General features: G+C 45.4%; 1 protein-coding gene across 1 annotated transcript in view; it reads right to left on the reverse strand.

Moving 5' to 3' along the window:
• Nucleotides 1-7,143: 7,143 nt before the first annotated feature.
• IDNK (IDNK gluconokinase) overlaps nucleotides 7,144-25,301 on the reverse strand; it is a 63,196-nt gene continuing 45,038 nt past the window's right edge. Inside the window, exons 4-5 of the mRNA XM_030192346.1 lie at nucleotides 20,543-20,583; nucleotides 7,144-7,698 (exon numbers count right to left, since the gene is read on the reverse strand). Coding sequence (XP_030048206.1) covers nucleotides 7,338-7,698; nucleotides 20,543-20,583 — 402 coding nt within the window. The 3' untranslated portion in view covers nucleotides 7,144-7,337. The remainder of the gene's footprint in view (nucleotides 7,699-20,542; nucleotides 20,584-25,301) is intronic.

Here is a 25,301-nt window from a genome sequence, read left to right on the forward strand (position 1 = left end):
CAGAAAAGAGATTCGCTTAATTACGCAGGTGCCCAGATCCGCATATTTCAAGACTACTCAGCCAGCATACAAGAAAGGAGAAGGAAATTTCACCCGGTGTGTACTACTTTGATTGAACAAAATACCAGGTTCATGCTGCTTTACCCTGCCACTCTAAAAATTATGGAAAACGGGAAGTGGATATCATTTACATCAGAACACTTAGCACGGCAATACATTAACAAAGAGCTGAAAAGCCAGGAAGCACCGGCTTGAACCAGTTCTGAGCACATGGTGGTGAGCACATTATGCAATTGATTGAAATGTCTTGATGGGACAAACAACACTGTAAAGACTTTCTATATAGAGGTCATAGTTTATATGTTTATTATTGTATTGCTGGGCCTGGGGGTGAGTGGGGAACCGGCACATTGTGACTCTGCCTAGATGGGGTTTTCCATCTCGGGGTCAATCTGGGAGCAAAGGGGGGGGATAAGGGGGTTAGATACAGGGAGGGAGGGAGGGAGGGGGGTGGGTAAGGATGGGAGGGAAGAGATAGGAGTGGAGTCATGTTATAAAATAGCGAAGAAGTTCTTAACAATGTTTGTTCTCACAAATGGAGTGTTTGGGATAATGAAAAATTTCCCACAGGTTGAACCACATATCTCCTGGGGGAGGCTGGGCTCCCGGAGGAATATTTTGATGCTAACCATAATAGTTTCAATGAAATACAGGAAAGATTAGTCGAACTGGTCTTAAGATACTATCATGGAATGTTTCAGGAGTCACATCACCTGTAAAACGATATAAAATTCTGACACAGATAAAGAGACAAGGTATAGATATTGCATGCTTACAGGAAACAAAGTTATCCGACTCAGAACACAAAAAATTATGTCAGCGATGGGTGGGTGAAAGCCACTTCTCCTCTTCGGGTAATAGGAGGAGCGGGGTAGCAATACTTATTCGTAAGGGATTACCTTGCACAACAAAACTAATCCATAGAGACACTGAGGGACGACTTGTACTCTTACAAATAAACTATCAAGGACAAAAGTTTTACATCTGTGCAATATATGCCCCAAATGCTTATAGCTCAAATTTCTTCCAGTCCCTTATAACACTAGGACTACAGTACAGCGATGCCCCCTGGATATGGGCGGGAGATTTTAATCAAGTACTAGACCCGAGCCTAGATAGATCCTCACCTACAACTATTCCCGGGTCAGGTAAGGGGAAGGGGATACCAATGCTCTGTAAACACCTCCAATTGATTGATCCGTGGCGCACCCTCCACCCCACAACAAAAGACTATACACATCAGTCTAAAGTACATTCCTCCTGGTCCAGAATTGACTACATACTAATCTCACAACCTTGGTTCTTTAAAGTCCAGAAAGCCACTATTGGCCCGATGGAAATATCGGACCATAGCATGATATGGGTGGAAATTAATATGGGTGGGGGTAGTGGAGGAAGCAATAAATGGAGATTTCCTGCATATTTATACCAGGATAAACAACTGTTAGAACACATGCAAGAAAAATGGCAACTATATGAAGATACAAACTTGATTTCATGTGATTCTCCTACAATATATTGGGAAGCCTCTAAGGCGGTTATGAGGGGAGAAATAATAGCATTTCAGTGTGCTAGGAAAAAAACGCCTGGCAGCCGGAATATTACAATTAGAAACAACATATATAAAGGCCAAGAGGAAATACTTGGGTAACCCAACAACAATTAATAGAGACTCAATGTCTGCAGCCTTAGTAGCATTGAACTCCCTGATACACGAGCAAACAAAGAAACAGTTAATAGCGCGACGTCTGAATTTTCAAAGATTTGGGAACAAGTCTGGGAAATTATTGACAAGGGTGGCAAAAGCAACTACTACACAGCGATTTATCCCTTTGATTGAAAATGCCAAGGGAGATAAGTTTAATCAGTTACAGGACATAGTAAACGCATTCCATGAGCATTTTACACAGATGTATACTTCCCAAAATAGGGTCCAAGGCCCCCTGACTAAAGATTACTTAGAGGATGCAAAAATGCCACGATTGCCAGAGGAAGCCAGTCAAATACTATCTAAACCCCTACAAACACAAGAAGTACTCAAAGTAATAAAAAACTTACAAATAGGGTCGGCGCCAGGATTGGACGGCTTCTCCAATGAGTATTACAAAATGCTAACACCACAACTATGTGGAGCGTTAACTGACTATTTAGAAGCAGTGGTTGCCAGGGGAGCCTTTTCACCCAGAGAGAATGAGGCGTTGATCACCCTAATTCCTAAACCAGGCAAACCCAAAGAGCAAGTAGAATCCTATAGGCTTATCTCCCTCATTAATGTTGATGTAAAGATTCTATCCCGAATTTTAGCAAATAGACTGATGCACCACTTGCCAGTATTAATTGGAGAACACCAGGTGGGGTTTGTTAAGGGCCGTCAAGCAGTTCAGCAGGTACGGAAAGCCCTATTGGCAGTGGCATATGGGCAAGCTACAGGGGATCCCCTCATATTGGTTAGCCTAGATGCAGCCAAAGCATTCGACAAAGTTAACTGGGACTATATGTTCCAAGTACTTGAATATACGGGCTTAGATGGCTGGTTTTTAAAGGCCACAAAAACACTGTACAAAAACACCACAGCACAACTACTAATAAATGGTACCAGGTCTAAGCCATTTGGAGTGGAGCGTGGTACCAGACAAGGATGTCCACTATCCCCTTTGCTGTTCCTCATATATTTAGAACCGTTATTGCGTACTATGCTTTTGGACCCAGACATACAGGGAGTTACGCTTCACGGGACATTAATTAAAACCCTGGCTTTTGCTGATGATATGCTTCTCACACTTACTCAACCAAAAACTTCAATCCAACGCCTACTAGAAGTCATAGACGAATTTGGGTTTTACTCAGGATTGCAATTAAACTTGCAAAAATCATTGGCCCTTTCAGTACAAGAAACAGTGCAAGAGGAGTGGGAAGGTCCCTTTCCCTTTCAGTGGGCCCGGGGCTCCCTTAAGTACCTAGGGGTCAAGGTACCGAGGGATCTGACAAAGTTGTATAAGGAAAATATAGACCCCTTAATGAGGCATACAAGGGGGGCTCTACAGGGGTGGCAGGGCCTACCTTTGTCTCTGAGGGGAAGAATCACCATGTACAACATGTTTGTTTTTCCCAAATGGACATATACTTTCCAGATGATCCCTGCTATATTGGGATATAAAGAGGAGAGGTGGCTTAAAAAAACCCTTACAACATTTCTGTGGCAAGGAAAACGCGCACGTATTGGGTTACATAAACTTATGAGACCTTGCCTAAAAGGAGGGCTAGGGCTGCTTAATTTAAAACTTATTTCTATTGCTTGTAACCTGAGACATTTATCAGATTGGTTTCGTTCCAGAGAGTTTTTCTCCTGTACGAAAGTGGAAACCTTGCTGATGGCCCCAATGGGATTTGCTTATTGGCTACATGCCCCTCCAGGGGAACTCCCAAACCTGGGCCCATATAGATTTCTATTGAACCCCTTGCGGAAAACATGGAAATGGTTGAGTAAAAGAAACAAATGGAATAGTATGGTGTCCCCATTACTACCCATTAAAGGTAACTCAGCATTCCCGGAGGGAGGAAACTCTGCGTTGTTTAGGAAGTGGGAGATGTGTGGTATTAAATATCTATTCCAAGTAGTGTCGGAGACAGGAGTTATTAAAACATTTCAGGCCCTGTGTACAGAATTTGGACTTAAACATAAAGACTATTTTCAATATTTGCAACTTAAACATTATATACGAACGTTGCCGGCCATGGCTCTTACCCAACAAACATGGGAATCAATGAGTGAGATGCTGGGCCTAGAAGCACAATTAAAAGTGCCACTCAAATACTTTCACCACCATTTAAGAGAGTTACAGGAAGCACTTGACTACGCACAGGTGTCACAACAATGGCATCAGGAGCTCCGATGGAAACCGGATCCAGAACAGATAAAACTGAGCTTAAAGGGTGTATACAGTGTGACGGAGAATGTAACCTGGCAGGAAATGCATTACAAATTCCTCATGAGATTGTATATATCACCACACAGGGCCTACAAGGCGACTTTGAGAGCAACAGATGACTGCCCAAAATGTGGAACAGTGGGGGCATCTTTGGGACATATGTTCTGGTACTGCCCAAGGGTAAAGCCCTTCTGGATAAAACTTGGACATCAAGTATCGCAAATGTGGAACATACATTGGCAGCCAACACCGGGACAATTATTTGATGTCTATAAAATTTGCGGCAAGTCACCAGAGAGACTTAAAGAATTCTTGAAAAGAGTAATCTTGATGGGCAAACGCACCATATTACAACTATGGTTACAACCAGAAACACCGCAATGGCGCGGTGCTATGATGCAATGCTGTATGCTGGAAAAAAAAAAAGTGGGAGCTTCAAAGAAGGGAGACCAGTTCTGTAAAACCTGGCTCCCGTTCTGGGATACCCTAACACCCGTTGTGAGAAGCAGGATATTGAATTGTTAATAGAACTTGTAGCGGAATAATTGAGGGTGGGAATGGGGAGGGGGGGGGAGGAGGGAGAAAATGTATAAACTTGATGACATTTTTATATGTATTGTACGCATTATTTGATATGATATGTTCTGTGTTATCAATAAAAGGATATGGAAAAAAAAAATTACACTCAGAAAATGAGCTTGGAAAATAAAGTAAATATGAAAACTGAAGTTCAGAAATTTTAATGTACAGTTTTCCAGCTCTTACAGCAAAATCATGAAATGAGGGGTACTGGAACATAGTACAAAAAGTGAGCTCAGAATCCCTTTAAAAGTTCCAACCAGTCTTGTAGAGCTGCAGTTTTAATCTGTATTTTTTAAATTATTATATTTTATTTAAAATAGTTTTGCTCTTTTTTTTTTTTTACAGCCTGTCTAATCAATCACTGACACAGACTGCTCAATAATTACTGTGGATTCTTTTGGATTCGTATTAGGTAAATGAGACTTTTACTAGAGGTTCACTTCAAATGAAGAGTGTGTATAAGTCATTATTATCTAAGATAAACAATGATTAAGAAATATATAGATCTATTTTATAGTTGATGAGAAACAATCTTTACATCACTGGTCATGCATCACTACATCCAGGCTTCTTTATCAGCAAAGCCAGGAGTCTCTTGACCAGGCAAGAAACAATAATAAAGAAATATAACATACATACATCATTGGTCATTTATCACTACATCCAGGCTCTTGTCATCAACTGGAGAAGCCCTGTTTACAGCGATAGCCAGGAATGGTCTCTGTGTGATACGTCTACCCATAGATGAACTTCTGATTCGCTATAAGAGGCCCCCCTTTTTATTAGGTTTAAAACTCATTTTCAGAGCTAAGAAAAATTACAAAATGTGCTTAGGAATGTGTTTACATGTTCTCTGTTCAAGTAAACAAAACATTGGCCAGCTGTCTTATTTCCCAAATCAGAGAGACGTGCCTCACTTTCCCACACGTACCAAATTAATTACTACTACTACTTATCATTTCTAGAGATGTACTTACAGTGGGGGAAATAAGTATTTGATCCCTTGCTGATTTTGTAAGTTTGCCCACTGACAAAGACATGAGCAGCCCATAATTGAAGGGTAGGTTATTGGTAACAGTGAGAGATAGCACATCACAAATTAAATCCGGAAAATCACATTGTGGAAAGTATATGAATTTATTTGCATTCTGCAGAGGGAAATAAGTATTTGATCCCCCACCAACCAGTAAGAGATCTGGCCCCTACAGACCAGGTAGATGCTCCAAATCAACTCGTTACCTGCATGACAGACAGCTGTCGGCAATGGTCACCTGTATGAAAGACACCTGTCCACAGACTCAGTGAATCAGTCAGACTCTAACCTCTACAAAATGGCCAAGAGCAAGGAGCTGTCTAAGGATGTCAGGGACAAGATCATACACCTGCACAAGGCTGGAATGGGCTACAAAACCATCAGTAAGACGCTGGGCGAGAAGGAGACAACTGTTGGTGCCATAGTAAGAAAATGGAAGAAGTACAAAATGACTGTCAATCGACAAAGATCTGGGGCTCCACGCAAAATCTCACCTCGTGGGGTATCCTTGATCATGAGGAAGGTTAGAAATCAGCCTACAACTACAAGGGGGGAACTTGTCAATGATCTCAAGGCAGCTGGGACCACTGTCACCACGAAAACCATTGGTAACACATTACGACATAACGGATTGCAATCCTGCAGTGCCCGCAAGGTCCCCCTGCTCCGGAAAGGCACATGTGACGGCCCGTCTGAAGTTTGCCAGTGAACACCTGGATGATGCCGAGAGTGATTGGGAGAAGGTGCTGTGGTCAGATGAGACAAAAATTGAGCTCTTTGGCATGAACTCAACTCGCCGTGTTTGGAGGAAGAGAAATGCTGCCTATGACCCAAAGAACACCGTCCCCACTGTCAAGCATGGAGGTGGAAATGTTATGTTTTGGGGGTGTTTCTCTGCTAAGGGCACAGGACTACTTCACCGCATCAATGGGAGAATGGATGGGGCCATGTACCGTACAATTCTGAGTGACAACCTCCTTCCCTCCGCCAGGGCCTTAAAAATGGGTCGTGGCTGGGTCTTCCAGCACGACAATGACCCAAAACATACAGCCAAGGCAACAAAGGAGTGGCTCAGGAAGAAGCACATTAGGGTCATGGAGTGGCCTAGCCAGTCACCAGACCTTAATCCCATTGAAAACTTATGGAGGGAGCTGAAGCTGCGAGTTGCCAAGCGACAGCCCAGAACTCTTAATGATTTAGAGATGATCTGCAAAGAGGAGTGGACCAAAATTCCTCCTGACATGTGTGCAAACCTCATCATCAACTACAGAAGACGTCTGACCGCTGTGCTTGCCAACAAGGGTTTTGCCACCAAGTATTAGGTCTTGTTTGCCAGAGGGATTAAATACTTATTTCCCTCTGCAGAATGCAAATAAATTCATATACTTTCCACAATGTGATTTTCCGGATTTAATTTGTGATGTGCTATCTCTCACTGTTACCAATAACCTACCCTTCAATTATGGGCTGCTCATGTCTTTGTCAGTGGGCAAACTTACAAAATCAGCAAGGGATCAAATACTTATTTCCCCCACTGTATCTTCTTACACATTCCCAAATCATTTTCACACAAACTGAATTATTCCAACCTGAAATATGTTTAGAGTCACTATTGGTCATACAGACAGAGTTGAAAAGCAATCTTTAAAATCCTTTTCACTACAAATACCTATCTGGAATGTAAGAGATACAAAAGCAATACAATCGGTCAGCCATCTGAACAAAGAACCAGATTACTGGAGATATTCTAAGTTAGATTTGACTAACATTCTCTCAATTTCAGACACTATATCTAAAACATTCTTTTCAACATTAATGATGATGAAATGTTCTGGTGCTGACAGAGGCTCCAAAGTGTCAAACTGGGATTGCAGTAAGGCTGAAGGCATAAAATGTCCTTTTCTTTTCTCCAATCGCTGGAGAATCAACTCCATGGAACCATCCAAATGGACAAAAAAAGGGCGACTTGGTGGCATCTCATCTTTCTTCACTTCTTGGGATAATGCAGTGCTTTCCTCATTTGTTAGTATATCTCTGTATACTCGTTTCAGTGCAGAACAGGCCAGTACTATATTTTCACTTGAAAGCCCTTCTCTAAAAGAAAAACAAGGGGAATGAAGATTAATTTCACGAAATAAGATTATATCACTAAGGCCTAAAATGTAAATGGGTTCAAAGATTTCTAGGAAAACTGTACAAATCTACTGTAACTTTCACACCTACAGGGTGATTTTATAAGTCACTGCCTAGCTGTAGGTAGCAAAGTGGTGTGTAAAGGGCAGTTTAGTCATTTTCATGCATGTAAATGGCCACTTGGGTGCATAAAGGTAAAATTATGTATCATACCTGATAATTTTCTTTCCATTAATCATAGCTGATCAATCCATAGACTGGTGGGTTGTGTCCATCTACCAGCAGGTGGAGATAGAGAGCAAACTTTTGCCTCCCTATATGTGGTCATGTGCTGCCGGAAACTCCTCAGTATGTCGATATCAAAGCTCCATCCGCAGGACTCAGCACTTAGAGAATTACACCCACAAAGGGACACTCTGCCCAGCTCACCACCGCCGAAACGGGGGAGGGGAATTAACCCAGCTCATCCCCACACAAGTGGGGGAGGGGAATCCGTCCAGCTCATCCCCGCGGAGCGGGGGAGGGACACCACCCCGCCGATGCGGGGGGATCTGGCTTATCCTGCAACCGCAACCGCGGGAGGAGCTGACTGACCCTAACACCGCCGAAGCGGGAGGGGTACAAAGCTGCCCTACAGCCGCACGAAGCGGGAGGGAGTGCCGGCAGAATTTAAGTCTCAATCCAGCCCCGTAAAACGGAGGGGAGAGGAATGCAGCAGCTCACTGTAACACAAACTCGTCTCAACTCTTGAAGGATCCAAGTGAAAAAACTTGAACACGAAGTCCTCCTGAAGTAACTGAAGACTAAACTTGAACCTAAAATTCAACCAGAATATAAACAGTACAGATATCTGGGAGGGGCTATGGATTGATCAGCTATGATTAATGGAAAGAAAATTATCAGGTATGATACATAATTTTACCTTCCATATCATCATGCTGATCAATCCATAGACTGGTGGGATGTACCGAAGCAGTACTCACCCAGGGCGGGACATTGAAATCCCTGACCGCAACACTGAAGCTCCAAACCGGGCCTCCGCCCGAGCAGCCACAGTCAAGCAGTAATGCTTGGAGAATGTATGGGCCGATGCCCAAGTTGCCGCCTTGCATATCTCTTCCAAGGAGACGGACCCGGCCTCTGCCATCGAGGCCGCCTGTGCTCTAGTGGAGTGAGCCTTCAGCTGGATAGGCGGCACCTTCCCCGCGGCCACATAAGCCGCTGCAATGGCTTCCTTGACCCATCTTGCCACTGTAGGCTTAGCAGCCTGCAGACCCTTACGAGGACCTGCAAACAGGACAAACAGATGATCCGATTTCCGGAAATCATTGGTCACTTCCAAGTATCTGATGATGACACGTCTCACATCCAGACATTTGAGAGCAGAGTATTCCTCCGGGTAGTCCTCCCTCCGAAAGGAAGGGCGACAGAGCTGCTGATTCACATGGAAGCGAGAAACAATCTTGGGCAGGAAGGAAGGCACTGTGCGAATAGTCACTCCTGCCTCAGTGAACTGCAGAAAAGGCTCTCGACATGAGAGTGCCTGGAGCTCGGAAACTCTTCTGGCTGAAGTGATAGCCACCAAAAAGACTGCTTTCAACGTCAGGTCTTTCAGAGATGCCCTCGACAAGGGTTCAAAAGGCGGCTTCTGCAATGCTCTTAGCACCAGGTTGAGATTCCACGCAGGCACCACTGAGTGCAGAGGAGGGCGCAGGTGATTAACTCCCTTGAGAAAGCGCACCACATCTGGCTGCGAAGCCAGGGAAGCACCCTTCAGGCGGCCCCTGAAGCAAGCCAGAGCCGCTACCTGGACTTTAAGGGAACTGAGCGACAGGCCTTTCTCCAGACCTTCTTGCAGGAACGCCAACACTGAAGAAATTGGAGCAGTGAAGGGAGAAAGTGAGCCTGCTTCACACCACGCTGCAAAGATACGCCAAACCCTGGCGTAAGCAGTAGAAGTAGAGCGCTTCCTCGCTCTCAGCATAGTGGCGATGACCTTGTCTGAGAAGCCCTTCTTTCTCAGACGCTGCCGCTCAATAGCCAGGCCGTAAGACCAAAGGGGGAGGGATCCTCCATCACCACGGGACCCTGATGTAACAGGCCCTGCTCCACTGGCAGCCGCAGAGGATCGTCGACTGAGAGCCTGATCAAGTCCGCATACCAGGGACGTCTGGGCCAATCCGGACCCACCAGGATTATCCGGCCCGGATGCTTTGCCACCCGGTCTAGCACCCTGCCCAGCATGGGCCAGGGCGGGAACACATAGAGAAGCTCTTGTGTCGGCCACTGTTAGAGAAGAGCATCTACTCCCAGGGATCGAGGGTCCCGTCCTCTGCTGAAAAAGCGCGGCACTTGGCAATTGGCCGATGACGCCATCAGATCTAGGCTCGGCTGGCCCCAGCGCTTCCTGATGTCCAAGAACGCCTGAGCAGATAGCTGCCACTCTCCGGGCTCCAAGGTATGGCGACTGAGAAAGTCCGCCTTGACATTCATGACTCCGGCAATGTGGGCCGCTGACAGCTGTTCCAGGTTCGCTTCCGCCCACTGGCATAGATTCATAGCCTCCTTGGCTAGAGGGGCGCTCTTGGTACCTCCCTGGTGGTTGACATAGGCCACAGCCGTGGCATTGTCCGATAGGACCCGTACTGGCTTCCACGCCAGTACCGGGATGAACTCCAAAAGCGCCAACCGAATGGCTCTGAGTTCCAGGAGGTTGATAGACCACTTTGCCTCTGCAGGAGACCAGAGCCCCTGTGCTGTCCTTCCCAAGCAGTGGGCTCCCCAGCCCGACAAAAAGGCGTCCGTCGTGACAACAATCCACTCGGGGGTCACCAGAGGCATACCTGCAGACAACTTGTCTGTCTGCGTCCACCAGCTCAGCGCCTTGCGCGCTGCTGGGTCCAAGGGAAGGCGCACAGCATAATCCTCCGACATCGGAGTCCAGCGCTGCAGCAGAGAGTGTTGTAGTGGTCTCATATGAGCCCTGGCCCAGGGCACTACTTCCATCGTGGCCGACATAGAGCCCAACAGCTGCACATAGTCCCAAGCCTGAAGAGGAGAGGCTACTAGGAACTGGTCCACCTGAGCCTGAAGCTTGACAATCCGATTGTCTGGCAGGAACACTCTGCCCACTTGGGTGTCGAATCGAACTCCCAGATACTCCAGGGACTGAGTTGGGCGCAGCTGGCTTTTCTCCCAGTTGATGATCCACCCCAGGGAGCTCAAAAGAGCAACCACCCGGTTCACAGCTTTGCCGCACTCTGCATAAGAGGGGGCTCGGATCAACCAGTCGTCCAGATAAGGATGGACTTGTACTCCTTCCTTCCTCAGGAAGGCCGCGATGACCACCATTACTTTGGAGAAGGTCCGCGGAGCAGTAGCCAACCCGAACGGGAGGGCTCTGAACTGGAAGTGTCGGCCCAGGACTGCAAAACGCAGAAAGCGTTGATGAGGAGGCCAGATGGGAATATGCAAGTACGCTTCCTTGATGTCCAAGGATGCCAGGTACTCCCCTGCCTTCACTGCCGCTATAACAGAGCGGAGAGTCTCCATGCGAAAGTGCCGAACTTTCAAGGCCCGATTGACCCCTTTGAGGTCGAGGATAGGCCGTACAGAACCTCCTTTCTTTGGTACCACAAAGTAAATGGAGTAACGCCCCTTGCCAAGCTGACTTTCTGGCACCGGAACGACCGCACCCAGGCGGATCAGATGTCCAAGGTCTGCTGCACTGCCACAGCTTTGACCGGAGACTTGCAGGGAGAGAGTACAAACCCGTCTCTTAAGGGTCGGCAGAACTCTAGCTTGTAGCCGTCTCTGATGACTTCCAGCACCCAAGCGTCTGAAGTTATTGTGGTCCACTCGCCCAGAAACGAGGACAGCCGTCCTCCAATCTGCACTGGGGCGTGGACCAAGGCCCCGTCATTGGGTACAAGACCCTGGGGGAGGACCGGAGGGAGCACCTCCGGGACGGCGGTCTCTGCGAAAGGAATGCTGCTTGGGGGAGAAGTTCCTCTTGAAGGAAGAGGGGGCAGAGGAGCCCGACCTGCCCGGGCGGTACCGACGGGCTTCCTGAAACCGTCCTCTGGAGGTACCAGGGCGAGTACTAGCCCGAGCCCTGACCTCTGGTAACTTCTTGCCCTTAGACGTGCCGAGATCGGTCACGATTTTGTCCAGCTCGACCCCAAAGAGCAGCTTGCCTTTAAAAGGCAATCTAGCCAGGCGGGATTTAGAGGCGTGGTCAGCAGACCAATGCTTCAGCCAAAGCCACCGCCGCGCAGAGATTGTCTGAGCCATGCCTTTAGCTGAGGCCCTCAAGACATCATACAGCAAGTCTGCCAAATAGGCTAAGCCCGATTCCAGGGCCGGCCAATCAGCCCTCAAGGAATGATCCGAGGGGGAAGCCCGCTGCACCATAGTCAGGCACGCCCTGGCCACATAGGAGCCGCAAACTGAGGCCTGCAAACTTAAAGCAGCCGCCTCAAAGGACGACCTTAAGGCCGCCTCCAATCTTCTGTCTTGGGCGTCCTTTAGGGCCGTGCCACCTTCCACCGGCAACGCCGTTTTCTTAGTCACCGCAGTGATTAAAGAATCCACGGTAGGCCACAGATAGGCCTCACGTTCACTTTCAGGCAAAGGATAGAGGCGGGACATAGCCCTAGCCACTTTAAGGCTCGCTTCCGGGACATCCCATTGAGCCGAAATTAAGGTGTGCATGGCATCATGCACGTGGAAGGTTCTAGGCGGGCGCTTCGTCCCCAGCATAATGGCAGAGCCAACAGGGGCTGAGGGAGAGACGTCCTCCGGAGAGGAAATCTTCAAAATGCCCATGGCCTGCACCAACAGGTTGGGCAAATCCTCTGAGCTAAAAAGCCGCGCTGCAGAGGGGTCATCCGCTCCATCCGAGCGGGGATCCGTCTCCTCCAAGGAATCCGCAAAGGACCGTTGGGAGAACTCAGATACGCTGCCCTCATCTACATCGGAGGAGACAAAGTCCTCCAAGGCCTGGGAATCAACCCGAGGGCGTTTACCTCCGGGGGCCTCAACCTCTTTACCAGACAAGGGAGCAGGGGCAGCGTTTTGCATAAGGAAGGCCTGATGCAGCAGCAAAACAAACTCGGGGGAGAAACCCCCCAGACTGTGCACTTCCGCAGCCTGGGCTACAGCCCTAGACGCCCCCTCAACCGGCGCTCGCAAGAGCGGGGGAGAGACATGCTGCGCATCCAAGATGGCGTCCGGCGCGACACTCCACGAAGGAGCCGCGCGGGAAGAACGGCGCTTAACTTTAGCCGCTTTTGTGCCGTCGCCCAAATTAAGGGCGTTCATGGCATTAATGTCTCCTACCTCAAGGGCGGCCCAAGAAGAAGCCGTCCGAGCCGCGTGGCCGGCCAAGATGGCGGAGGCGAGCAGCGGGGGATGGGCGTTTATGGCGGGAAAGACCGCCACACCGGAGGAAGGACCGGGACACTCATCGGTCACGAAACTGTCACCCAACAAGGGCGAATCAGACTTTAAGACCCCCGCATCCCCTCTAGAAGCGCCCAAGCGATCCAGGAAGTGACTTTTTGCGCCCTCGCCCTCCGACGCCATATGCCACGTGGAGATCAATCGGGGAACCCCCTGCCCGCTATAAAAAGGTAAAAATTACCTGCTTTCCGCTCCGAGCTGTAACGACCTGGTGTCCCAGTGAGTAGCTGCAATAAACGTTTAAATAAACGTCGAAATAAACGCCTTTAAGGACGTTCAAAATTTTTTTTTTTTTTTTTTTTAACGGAGCCAGCGGGAGGGGGGAGAAAAGGAGGGACCTGGCGCCACCAGGTTTGCACTTGCTCAAGAAGAGCCCTCAACCCCAGGCACTCAACAAAACCTAAAAATTAGGCTTGGAGGCCTAGCCAGAGCTGCTGCTGTGTGTAACCACCACCTGCTGAGATAGAGAACATACTGAGGAGTTTCCGGCAGCACATGACCACATATAGGGAGGCAAAAGTTTGCTCTCTTTCTCCACCTGCTGGTAGATGGACACAACCCACCAGTCTATGGATTGATCAGCATGATGATATGGAATTACCTCTTACAGAATACCAACTAAAGGATGACTGAATTTCTGGGGGGGTTGCACCAAAACCAGCACAAATCTAGATTCAGTCTTGTTTTGGTTTCATCTGAAAATGCCAGTGCATTTTCTGCTAAAACTGTACTTTGCAGGCCACAGCCCTACTTCTCCACTCCCAGAACCATACCTAGGCCCGAGCCCCCGGGAATTCTACAGGGGGCAGGAGTGATCCTGTGTCACTCCTGCCCATGCTGGCTCCGATGACAAAATGGCTGCCATGAGACTGCCAGAGAAGATCCACCAAAAACAGAGAACTCAAAACGCCCCACAGGAGAACACAGAGAGATCGCAGGAGATCTCGGCAGCCATTTTGAGATTGGAGCCGGCATGGGCCAGGAATGACAGCTCCAGAAAGCCTAAGCAAAACCCCGTCACGCTTGGCTAAAATGAACCAAAACACCCCCTGAAAAAAATTAAAGTCCAGAGACACTTACTACCAAGAAGGATGTGTGTGTGGATCTTGATATTAAGATGGCGGCCAAAGAAACATAAGGAGTGGAGAATGTGGATCCCAAGAAGACAGCCCACCAAACAAGTGGAGGTGAACTCTCCCAACTTAGAAAGGAAATGTGCAACTGGTTCAAAGGAATGAAAAGCAAACTAATGACTTTTAACACAAATTAAAAGATGGATTGGTGAATTCCAATCAGATATAACAGACTTGGGCCACAGGGTGAAGGAGGCTGAAACAAAATTAGAAGAACAGGAGGAAACCCTGACTGGACTCTAAGACAGATTGGGAGAAATAGTAATATCATAAGGAGACTTGCAGGAAAAGGTAGAAGACATGGAAAACAGAGCCTGACCTAGCAATGTAAGAATTAAGAGGTATGCCTGAAGAGGATGAAAGGGGAGATTATTGGTTCAAAATCATGCTAGCAGCAGCAGTTGATTAGAAAGGATTATGCTTACAAACGGAAAGAGCCCAAGAACGTTGGGCCCACAGAGGGAAGAAAGACCTCAATATATTATGGCTCTATTCCACAAATATACAGCCAAGGAAACAAGCAGCAAGGAAACCAGGCAAGATACAGTGGAAAAGCTGCTCCATAGAAATATACTCCTAACCCTTCTTTGATAACCCTATGAAAAAGGAGAGAGTTTCAATGTATTATTAAAAGACTATGCCCGTGCTGGAAGTCTCGGCAGCTATTTCTATTGGGGCAAGAACGAGTGGGGTTTGTTACTGCCCCCTAAAAGACCACAAGATTTCTTAAAGTAGGCCCGGGGAGGGCCTACCAGTGTTGGGTGGGGGCATGGGAGTAATAACAGTTAAGGAGGGGAGTGAAACCTAAACTCAGATATCGGGTCTATTTTGGTGCTGAATCCAAAACCAAAATTCGGTTGGCCTCTATTGGATGGATTATCTCAACTGATAGCAGAAGAGGAGCCTTTAAACCTGGCAAAAGGTGAGAAAAAAGAGGCAAAAAGTTCAATGACAGATGGAAGAAAAACATTCTCCAAGATTAATGAGAGACTGAAAATCTGCCCAGCAAGGAGGAAAAGACTCACACATTGATGAACAATAGTGCTGACAGAGAATGCTGGGACGAATGCTATAGGCAAAGATGTGAAAAATAGACAGGGATGTGATATTGAGATTATGATTGAATGAGAGTAATGGGTTTGAATGGATGAGTGAATGATATATTTCTGGGGCTGATGGAGTGTGAATCACTGTTTTGAAATGCTTGAGTATACATGGAGGAAAAGAGCAGGGAGAAGGGAAGGGAAGGAGGAGGAGGGGTTTCTTTACAGAGTTTTATGGTACCTTAAATATGAAAACAGAAACCAGGAAGATTATCGCAGAAATTTATAAGATATATTCCCCCTGATTCTATAAAGGTTGCCAAAAGTTGCACAAGCAAATTTAGGCGTGTTCCCAATTTGCGCACATAATTTAATAGAATGAACAAATTAATACCAATAATTGGCTTTTTAACAAGCAAAATATTGGCACTAATTAGATTTAATTGGGACATCCATGCTGTCCAAAAAATGGGGTGTAGAAATGGAAGGGTCATAGGTGTTTTTGGGCAGAACGGGGCGTGGTTTTCAGTTATGCACATAATTACAGAATATGGGTGCTCCGCACGTAAATTTAGGCAGCACATTGGTGCAAATGGCCATACCTAAATTTACACGCAACTCTTTGCTTAAGCGTCTATTCTATAAACCACACCTAAATTTACGTTACCAGGTGCTTATATTCCGCTCACACCTCAAGAGGTTCGGAGCGGATTACAGAGTAAAGAGAATTCAACAAGATTGCACTGGGAAGACAAGTTTCATAACAGATAAAAAAGCGGGTTAGCAGGTAGATAAGTCAGTGTAATACATAGATGCAGTGAAAAGGACTTCAGTTGAAAAAGTCATGTTGGGGAACCAGATTTACGAGGAGTTTGGTAAGATGTATTTCTTGAATAGGACAGATTTTAAGACTTTATGGACATGAGTGTAGCAGTTGATGTTGAGCATTGGTGTCGGTAAGGCGTTCCAGAACTTGGTGGCTTGGTAAGAGAATAGGCTTGAGAAAAGTCTCGAGTTGAAATTCCTTGAAGGATGGGAAGGATAATTTTAGAGAGTTTCTTGTACCGTAGTTTGAGTGTAGATTTGTGATTAGAGAGAACATGTATTGGGGAGCACAGCCCTGAAAGAGTAGACAAAACAACAGAGTTTAAAGATAATTCTGTCCTTTACCATAAATTAGTCTTATGGCTGTGTTTTGTGTTGTCTTTAATTTGCATATTAAGTTTTTAAGGCAGTTTAAGTAGATTATATTGCAGTAGTCTAGTTTAGTTAGAATTAGAGCCTGTAACACGAGTCTGAATTGTTCTTGTGTAAAATATTTCTGTACTCGTCTGAGATTATGCACCTGTATTCCCCAGGATACATTTTGATCTATTGTAATGCCTAGGATTTTGAAGGAGGGTTCCAGTTTGTAGGGTAAACCATTCACTATGAAGGAACTGTTTTGTTCTATGGTTGTGTTATGGCCTGTCAGTAGGAATTTTATCATGGTTTAGTTTTTTTTTTGTTTTGTTTAACTGTTTTTATTAACAGGAGAAAAGCATTATATAACATCAACATGCATCAAAATAACCGCATCTCTCTGCACCCCATACAGATACAATGATAAAGTAGTAAATCATGAAACATTGAGATGCTGAATGTCTGTAACATGTATCATACTGACTATGTCCCACAGACTTCCAAAGAAAACATACCATACAGGACATGCTCTCCCCCAGTTTTCATTTTACATGCCCCCCCCCCCCCCACCCTTGCACCCTCCCTCCCCCCTCTTCCCTCCCTTGAGGCTGAACCCGACCCCTACCCCTTAAGTAGTATGTGTATCTTGTTAACTAGTTGCGAATCACAGTTTAGTTTTAATTGGTTCATTGCCATCCAGTTTGTGATTAGGGTGATGCAGTTCTCCATGTGTTGTTTTATTGAGTGAATGTCATCATTTGTTGGAATTAGTTTGGTAATGTCATCTGTGTATATAAATGCTCTGAAGACTGCTGCTTCGAGGACGTATCCAAGGGAGGACATAGGGATGTTGAATATAATGGGAAAGAGTGGCGAGTCCTGGGGGAATGCTGCTATCTGTGGGCCATCTTTCTGAGAATGTTCCATTCATTCTAACTAGGTAAGATCTCCTTGTTAGGAAGCCGCAAAACCAGTTTAGTACGTTGAACCATTTATTCTTACTAGCTTTAGAGTTTTCTTTTATTTTTATAGGGGCCATGCTATCTAGAATGGTCGCACAGATCTCATTCCAATCTTCTAGTGTTGCTTTCTCACTCCTTGAGTAGTATTCATCTACCTTATCCCAGAATTTTGTGCTGTTGATCTTTCCTCTGGCATAGTATTGTATTTTAGTGTTGTCTGGGGTACTGTAGCTATTTTGTTTTGGGTATTTGCATTTCGTTGTGTCCACATTATATTGAAGTCTAATAGGAAGTGATTTGACCAGACCAGGGGAAACCATTTTCCCATTTCTACAGATGGACTGGATTTTGGGCTTTTGGTGGATACAACTAGGTCTAGTTGGTTACCCATTTCATGAGTCGCCTGGCCTGGTGGGCTATGAAGATCTAGGGATTCAAGGAAGGTTGATAGGTCCTTGACCTTAGGATTGTTTGTTATATTTAGGTGTAGGGTGCAGGTTATCAAGTCTACATTCTTGGCAAGGAAATCAAAGAAGTCTGTACTAGCTACGCACCATTTCCCTGGTGGGCAATAGAAAGTATGCATGTCAATGGGTTTAATAGAGTGGTGTCCTCTATTTTACATGCCATTATTTCTAGGTCTGATGAATGAAGTCGGTCAGAGTGATTTTAAACATCCCGTTGTATGTAAGGCCTAGACCTCCTCCTTTCTTCAGTTTTCTTGGGACAGATAAGAATTTCTAGCCTGGAGGACAGATTTAAGAGTGGGTCGCTGTCAGAACCAACCAGGTTTCTATGATAAATACCAGGCCTGGTGTTTGGAGTTCTGTCCAGTCTTTGTAGTGGTTTTGTTTCCAAGCGACCTCGCATTTAGGTAATAGCGGGAACTAGGATGGTTGTAGAGGACGGTCTATTCTCCAGGCTCGGTCTTATAAGGGATTTTCTTTTTATGTTTTGGAAGGTTGGTGGTATCGTTTTTCTCTGTGTGCGTGCTTTCTGATGTTTGTTAGTGTTGTGATGTTGTGTTGCATATAGTCTGGCTAATCAGGTAGGAGCCTTGTAGTTTGGTGGTTAGGGTGTGTGCGCGATATGTGTGAGGGAGTATAGGGGTGGTGGTCGAGTGTAAGGCCTGTCGACAGGCGTGAGATCAGGATCCCCAGTATTATCAAGAGTATGGCTGTGTAATTCATCCAATCCATCTTGATTTGTTTTGTTTTCGTGTCTTTGGGTCACTATCAATGTACTTCTCAGGTCTCATCTAGTAGAGGGGTACTACTCGATTAGTAGGTGTTTGGGTCTTAGGGTGGAATCTTGGTTCCAGCCCAGGGTGGATATCCTCTCGTTGCTTTGTTGTAGCTGGATGGTATTTTATTTTTATTACAGTGTGGAGCAATCCAATTTTCCCTTAGGTGTCGTGTATTGGGTGGGCTTCTTACCTTGGCTTCAGCATTTGGATGTGGGGGCCATATTAGTGCGATATGGATTTCAGGATGAGCATGGATTTAGGTCTCCAGTTGAGCTAGTTGCATCATTCAAAAGGAGCCTTCACAGTCTGCTGCTGTTATGGTGTATTGTCCTGACCTGTGGTAGGAAATTTTGGCCTCTGAAGGCTCTACCCTCAATCGCCCCAAAGTTGCCCACAAAGGTGCACACTAAGGGGAAAGGGGATGGGATAGGACTTGATATACTGCCTTTCTGTGGTTACAACCAAAGCAGTTTACATATTATATACAGGTATATAATATGGAAGGTTAAGTGAATATTGTTCTCGCTGCTTGTTGACTAATTTTCTCAGTTGCTTCATTTTGTTTCTTGTACATAGATATAATAACAGAACTCCTGGACTCAGTCATACATGCAGAACATAAATAGACTCTCAAACATAGAATAAGTTACCATAAACAAACTAGAAATATGTACATAAAACTTAAACCCCATGAAGCCAGATTCTGAATGTAATGCAACACCAGAAAAACAGAAAAGCATTTCCTCCTCTACCATGCAACATATAAAAACAACAGATGTATATTCCTAAAACCAATATATTCCAATAACGAAGATGAAAAAAATAATAATTCTTTGCTCCAAATTTGTTGTCTGGTGATTGTTTTTCTGATTACATCCCATTCTCTGGTTTCTGTTTTCCTGTCTTCACTTAACTCTGTTTCTATCCATTTGCCATTTCTTTTCTCTCCTCTTGTCTTTTTCCCTACTTCCTCCACCTCTGACACTGATCTTTCATTTTCAGCTTTCTACCATTTATTTTTCTTTTTCCACTCAGATTTTACCCCTCCTTACTACCAAGTTCTCATGCTCCCTCTTTAATTCATCTACCTAAAGATTCCATCTCTTTCCCTAGCTAATTATTGCCCAGTCTTTCACCAATTCTTCCTCTCCTCCTCCAGTCCTGCATCTCCTGCTTTTTTCCCCTCATTTCCCCCTTTTCTTCTCTTCCCTCCCCCTCTTGGTCCAGCATCTGTGCCTCTTTTTCCTCTTACTGTCATGCACACACCTCTCCAGGCCTGGAATAGAATTAAAAGAAAAAGTTGGTATGGTGCTTTTGAGCCTCTGAGTGCACTCAAGGCCTACCAAATCCTGCCCCTTCCAAAACATATGGGCTCAAAGTCATTGTACTTTTTCTTGTGGTGCTGTTGTAGTCCTGAGGAGGGATAACAGACTTTAGGCACTAATGCGAGTTCAAAGGCCCAATGCTAACTTTTTTTTTTAAGTGCTGCCACTTCTTTGTCACTTTTGGGAGCTACTTCAGCATTTGCACCATGATCTTCATCCAGACTAAATAAGAGAGAAAGTAGAAACTTCCTGCATGGAAGCAAAGTCAGTCAGCCACTGCAAGGACTTTTTCAGGGCACTTGCTACCACCAGAGGTCAACTTCCCTACTCTAAATTATGATAGGACTTCCCCTTTTCTTTAGTGAAACAAATATCCTGTCCCTCATTTTTTGACCATTCCGTTAGTACTTAATGTAACAATTCTGATTTACAAAGTCAAATAATTGTTTACCTTATTATTTTGTGCAATTCGCCAAGCCATGGGATCCTATCCTATGAAGAAAAAATAAAAATTAGATACAATGATACAGCTTTCCAGCTTTATTAATGTATCATTCAAAACTGTCTTTTTAAAGGTAATGCCTTGACTGAAAATTTAGTTGGCTTCTTCTTTACAAAATTAAAGATTTCATTGGCATGTCAGGAAATTTATACCTAGCAGACTGAGTTAACTTAGAGGAGGCTCTCTGCTCCTGCCAGGAGCATCCATTTTCTTCATGCAACTCCAAAACAGCAGTGCCAGCATATCTGCCCGTAAATATCAATAAAGAGGAGTATAGATTGGGGGGGGGGGGTGTTATAGGAAATCTTGGGAAGGGAGGTGTGAAGGGAATATAGTATGATGGCACATACAAAGTAATTTGGAATCATGGAATGTCAGAGTTAAACAATCCAAGGATAAAAATAACTAGTTTTTAAAGAGATTACAAGGCTGAATTGGGTGGTGGATATGTTTCAAGAGACACCCCTGAGTGTGGAGGATGAAAGGTTGTTGCAAAATAAATTAGGTATTCTGGGAATGGATCAGTTCAGCAGTTATTAAATGCAGCAGAGCTGCTCCCTCCAGCACACCACTGAATGCAGGGCTCTCTCCTGCTCCGTTTGCCTCTCCTCCCTCGAGCTGCAGAGTCCTGGTGCATACCTGGCTGAAGCCACCCTGGTGGTCTAGTGGAATCTTCATGGCAGGAAAGTTCCCCAGTCTTTTCTGCCCGCTGCTGGCGCTGATCATTTTGCTGCCGCATCACTATTTTAAAAATGGCTGCCGAGACTAGGCCACAGTTGTAAGTCTCGGCAGCTATTTTAAAGAAGATGCGGCTGCAGGAGGGTTAGCGCCGGCAGCAGGCAGGAAAGACTAGGGATCTTTCCTGCCCCGAAGACTCCACTAGACCATCCGGGTGGCTTCAGGCATGTGCCAAGAGGGCACCCTGTGGCTTGGGGGACCGGGGAGGAGGTCAGCACCGGCAGTGAGGTCTTATGGTTTAATGGGAGCTTTGATACGAGGGGGCAAGGAGAGAGATAGTAGTGCATTGCCCACCCCAGTCAATCTCTGCGCCCTCCTGGACCCCCTGCATGCGCCCCTCCCAAATTCCAGGGTGGGGGGGAGAGCCTGTTGTTAAAACTTTACCAGCACACCACTGAGACAAAACAGAAGTCATAACAAAAACCCCCAATCTAACAAATTTTAAATCGTCTTGAGCTGGTAAACTATCCTGCTTATAATCGAAATAGAAAAATGCCTATATTGTGACCCAAATCGGGAGATAAACGTTTATCTCACAAAAACGAATAAAGCGGTATAATCGAAAGCCGAATTTGGACGTTTTCAACTGCACTCCGTCGCAGATGCGGACAAAGTTGATGGGGGCGTGTCGAAGGCATGGTGAAGGCGGAACTGGGGCGTGGTTATCGGCCGATCAGAGATGGGCGCCTTTTGCCAATAATGGAAAGAAAATATGCGTTTTTAGCGAGAATTTAGGGCACTTTTCCTGGACCCTGTTTTTCCACGAATAAGGCTCCAAAAAGTGCCCTAAATGACCAGATGACCACTGGAGGGAATCGGGGATGACCTCCCCTGACTCCCCCAGTGGTCACAAACCCCCTCCCACCACAAAATATGCCATTTCACAACTTTTTATTTTCACCCTCAAATGTCATACCCACCTCCCTGGCAGCAGTATGCAGGTCACTGGAGCAGTTATTAGGGGGTGCAGTGGACTTCAGGCAGGTAGACCCAGGCCCATCCCCCCCCACCTGTTACACTTGTGCTGGTAAATGGGAGCCCTCCAAACCGCCCCCCAAACCCACTGTACCCACATGTAGGTGCCCCCCTTCACCCCTTAGGGCTATAGTAATGGTGTAGACTTGTGGGCAGTGGGTTTTGAGGGGGATTTGGGGGGCTCAACACCCAAGGGAAGGGTGTTATGCACCTGGGAGCTGTTTTACCTTGGGGGTTTTTTTTTTTAAAGTGCCCCCTAGGGTGCCCGGTTGGTGTCCTGGCATGTGAGGGGGACCAGTGCACTACGAATCCTGGCCCCTCCTACGAATAAATGTCTTGGAGTTATTCGTTTTTGAGCTGGGCGCTTTCGGTTTCCATTATCGCTGAAAAACAAAAACGCCCAGCTCAAAAAAGATAAACGTCCATGTTTTTCGAAAATACACTTTGGTCCGCCCCTTCACGGACCCGTTCTCGGAGATAAACGCCCATGGAGATAGACGTTTCCGTTCGATTATGCCCCTCCATGGATCCTAATCCATCATACCACTGGTCCAAGTTTTGCATAGCCTGATCCTGTCCAAGGGAGAATTCAGTGTTATACTACAAAGCAGTGTACCAGGAACATTGGCAACCTTCCAAGGCGTTGCACACATCCCACCATAACTTCATGGTAAGGGCCCAAAAGGGCCCCCACTTCCCTCCTCTCTGGGCTGCCAGGGTAAATGCATAAAGGGGACAGTCTACATATGTTTTAACTTTTAAATAGTTTTGTGTCATCTGCAAATTTAATCACCTCACTTGTTCCAATTTCCACATCATTTATAAATATGTTAAATAGCACCAGTTCCAGTACAGATCCTTGAGGCACTCCACTATTCACCCTCCTCCATTGAGAAAAATACCTATTTAACCCTATCCTCTGTCCAAAAACCAATTCCTAATACAGGTTTACAGAGATTTGTTTCAGTTTCTCTGACTCATTACTCTTTACCGAAGGGTTAAAAGTTAAGATTTGCCTTTTTTGCAGATGATACCAAAATCTGTAATAGAACGGATACCCCAAAGAGAGTGGAATATATGAAAAGAGATCTGCAAAAGTTAGAAGAATGGCCTAATGTTTGGCAATTAAATTTTAATGTAAAGAAGTGCAAAGTGATGCAGTAGAAATCCAAGGGAGCTGTATATCCTAGGAGGTGAGAGGCTGATATGCATAGACAGGAAGAGGGACCTTGAGGTGATGGTGTCTGAGGATCTTAAAGCAACAAAAGAGTGACAAGGTGGTGGTTGTAGCCAGAAGGATGCTAATCTGCATTGAAAGAGGTATAACCAGCAGATGAAAGGTGGTGTTGATGCTCCTGTACAAGTTGCTGGTTAGGCCCCACCTGGAGTATTGTGTTCAGTTTTGGAGGATGTATCTTGCTAAGGAAGTAAAAAGACTAGAAGCAGTCCACAGGAAGGTGACAAAAATGATATGGGGTTTGCGCCATAAGACATATAAGAAGAGACTGGAAGACCTGAATATATATAGCCTAGAGGAAAGAAGGGACAGGGGAGATATGATATAGACGTTTAAAAACTTGAAAGGTATAAATATAAAAACAAATCATTTCCAGAGAAGGGGAAACAGTAAAACTAGAGGACATGAGCTGAGGTCGCGGAGTGGCAGACTTAGGAGTAATGTCAGGAAATTATTTTTTACAGAGAGGGTGGTCAGTTCCTAGAATGCTCTTCTGAGGGAGGTGGTAGAGACAAAAACAGTGACAGAATTCAAAAACGTGTGGGATGAACACAGAGGATCTCTATTTAGAAAATGGATTGTATAAAAAAAGCCTTAAATGGCTGCATGTCTGTGGATATGTGAGTGACGCTTGGATGGTGACTCCAGCTGTGAAGAATAAGGCCGGTGCTGGGCAGACTTTGTAGATCTATGTTCTGTATATGACAATCCAGTTTAGGATGGGCTGGAAAGGGCTTCAATAGCACTTCAGTAGCTGGAACCGAAGGAAGTGCTGGGCAGACTTTTTTACGGGTCCCACAAATGACAAGACAATTTTGAATAGGTTGGAGTGGGCTTAAATGACAACTCCAAAAGTTGGAATATAAGGACAGAGCTGGGCCGTGTAGGAACTGTTGTACAGTAATACCTTGCTTTTTGTTGACTTCGGTTATCGTCGATTTTTTTCCGCGAAAAATTTGTCTCTGATTTCATCGGCGTGCCCACGTGACCTCGCTGCTAATTTTGCGAAAACAAAGGGCGACCCATGCGTTCTCCTGCTCATTGATTCATATGGAAATAGTTGCCTCGGTTTTCGTCGGTTTCGGATTTCGCCGATTGTTTTCGGACGGATTATCGACGAAAACCGAGGTATCACTGTATATCAGAGAATCACTCAGACAGAAATTCCTCTGGACTCATTTGGCTACGGATATGACCAGTACCTGAATGTGGCCCTTAAATTCTTGTTAGGTTGTCCACCAATGAAGGAATAATGCCAAAATAGAAATGAAATATTTATTATAGATATAAATAAAGCAATATGGCAAAGCCAAATACAAAAAATATAATACTGTGCACACAATCCTAAGGATTACCAATAGACAGATAGATAGATATATGACTACACAAGTATAATATATCTTGAGAAGAGATTACCAACTTAGTAGCAAAGTTAGGCTAATGACCACCGGTCCTGAGACAACCAGTCCACAGGCAAAAACCAGAACTGGCTACTCTAAGCACAAGAGTTGGAAGAAATCATTAGTTTGGATTTATTCTTGGCGAGACTAAGCTAAGTACATTGTGTTTCACGACATTTATTATTGTAGAGTGGTTGAACAATATTTATAGCACTTGGGTGAGTTACACACAAGAAACACCCTCCTAATAATCACTAAATGAGTAACCTGATGAAAGAAGTGCTATACCACTGATTAGCAGCTTGATTGTCTGCAATGAACAGTGGGTTATATCTGAGGGTACTCAAAAAAAATATTA

Source organism: Microcaecilia unicolor, chromosome 2 (genome assembly GCF_901765095.1).
Source record: "Microcaecilia unicolor chromosome 2, aMicUni1.1, whole genome shotgun sequence".
Lineage (NCBI taxonomy): Eukaryota > Metazoa > Chordata > Amphibia > Gymnophiona > Siphonopidae > Microcaecilia > Microcaecilia unicolor.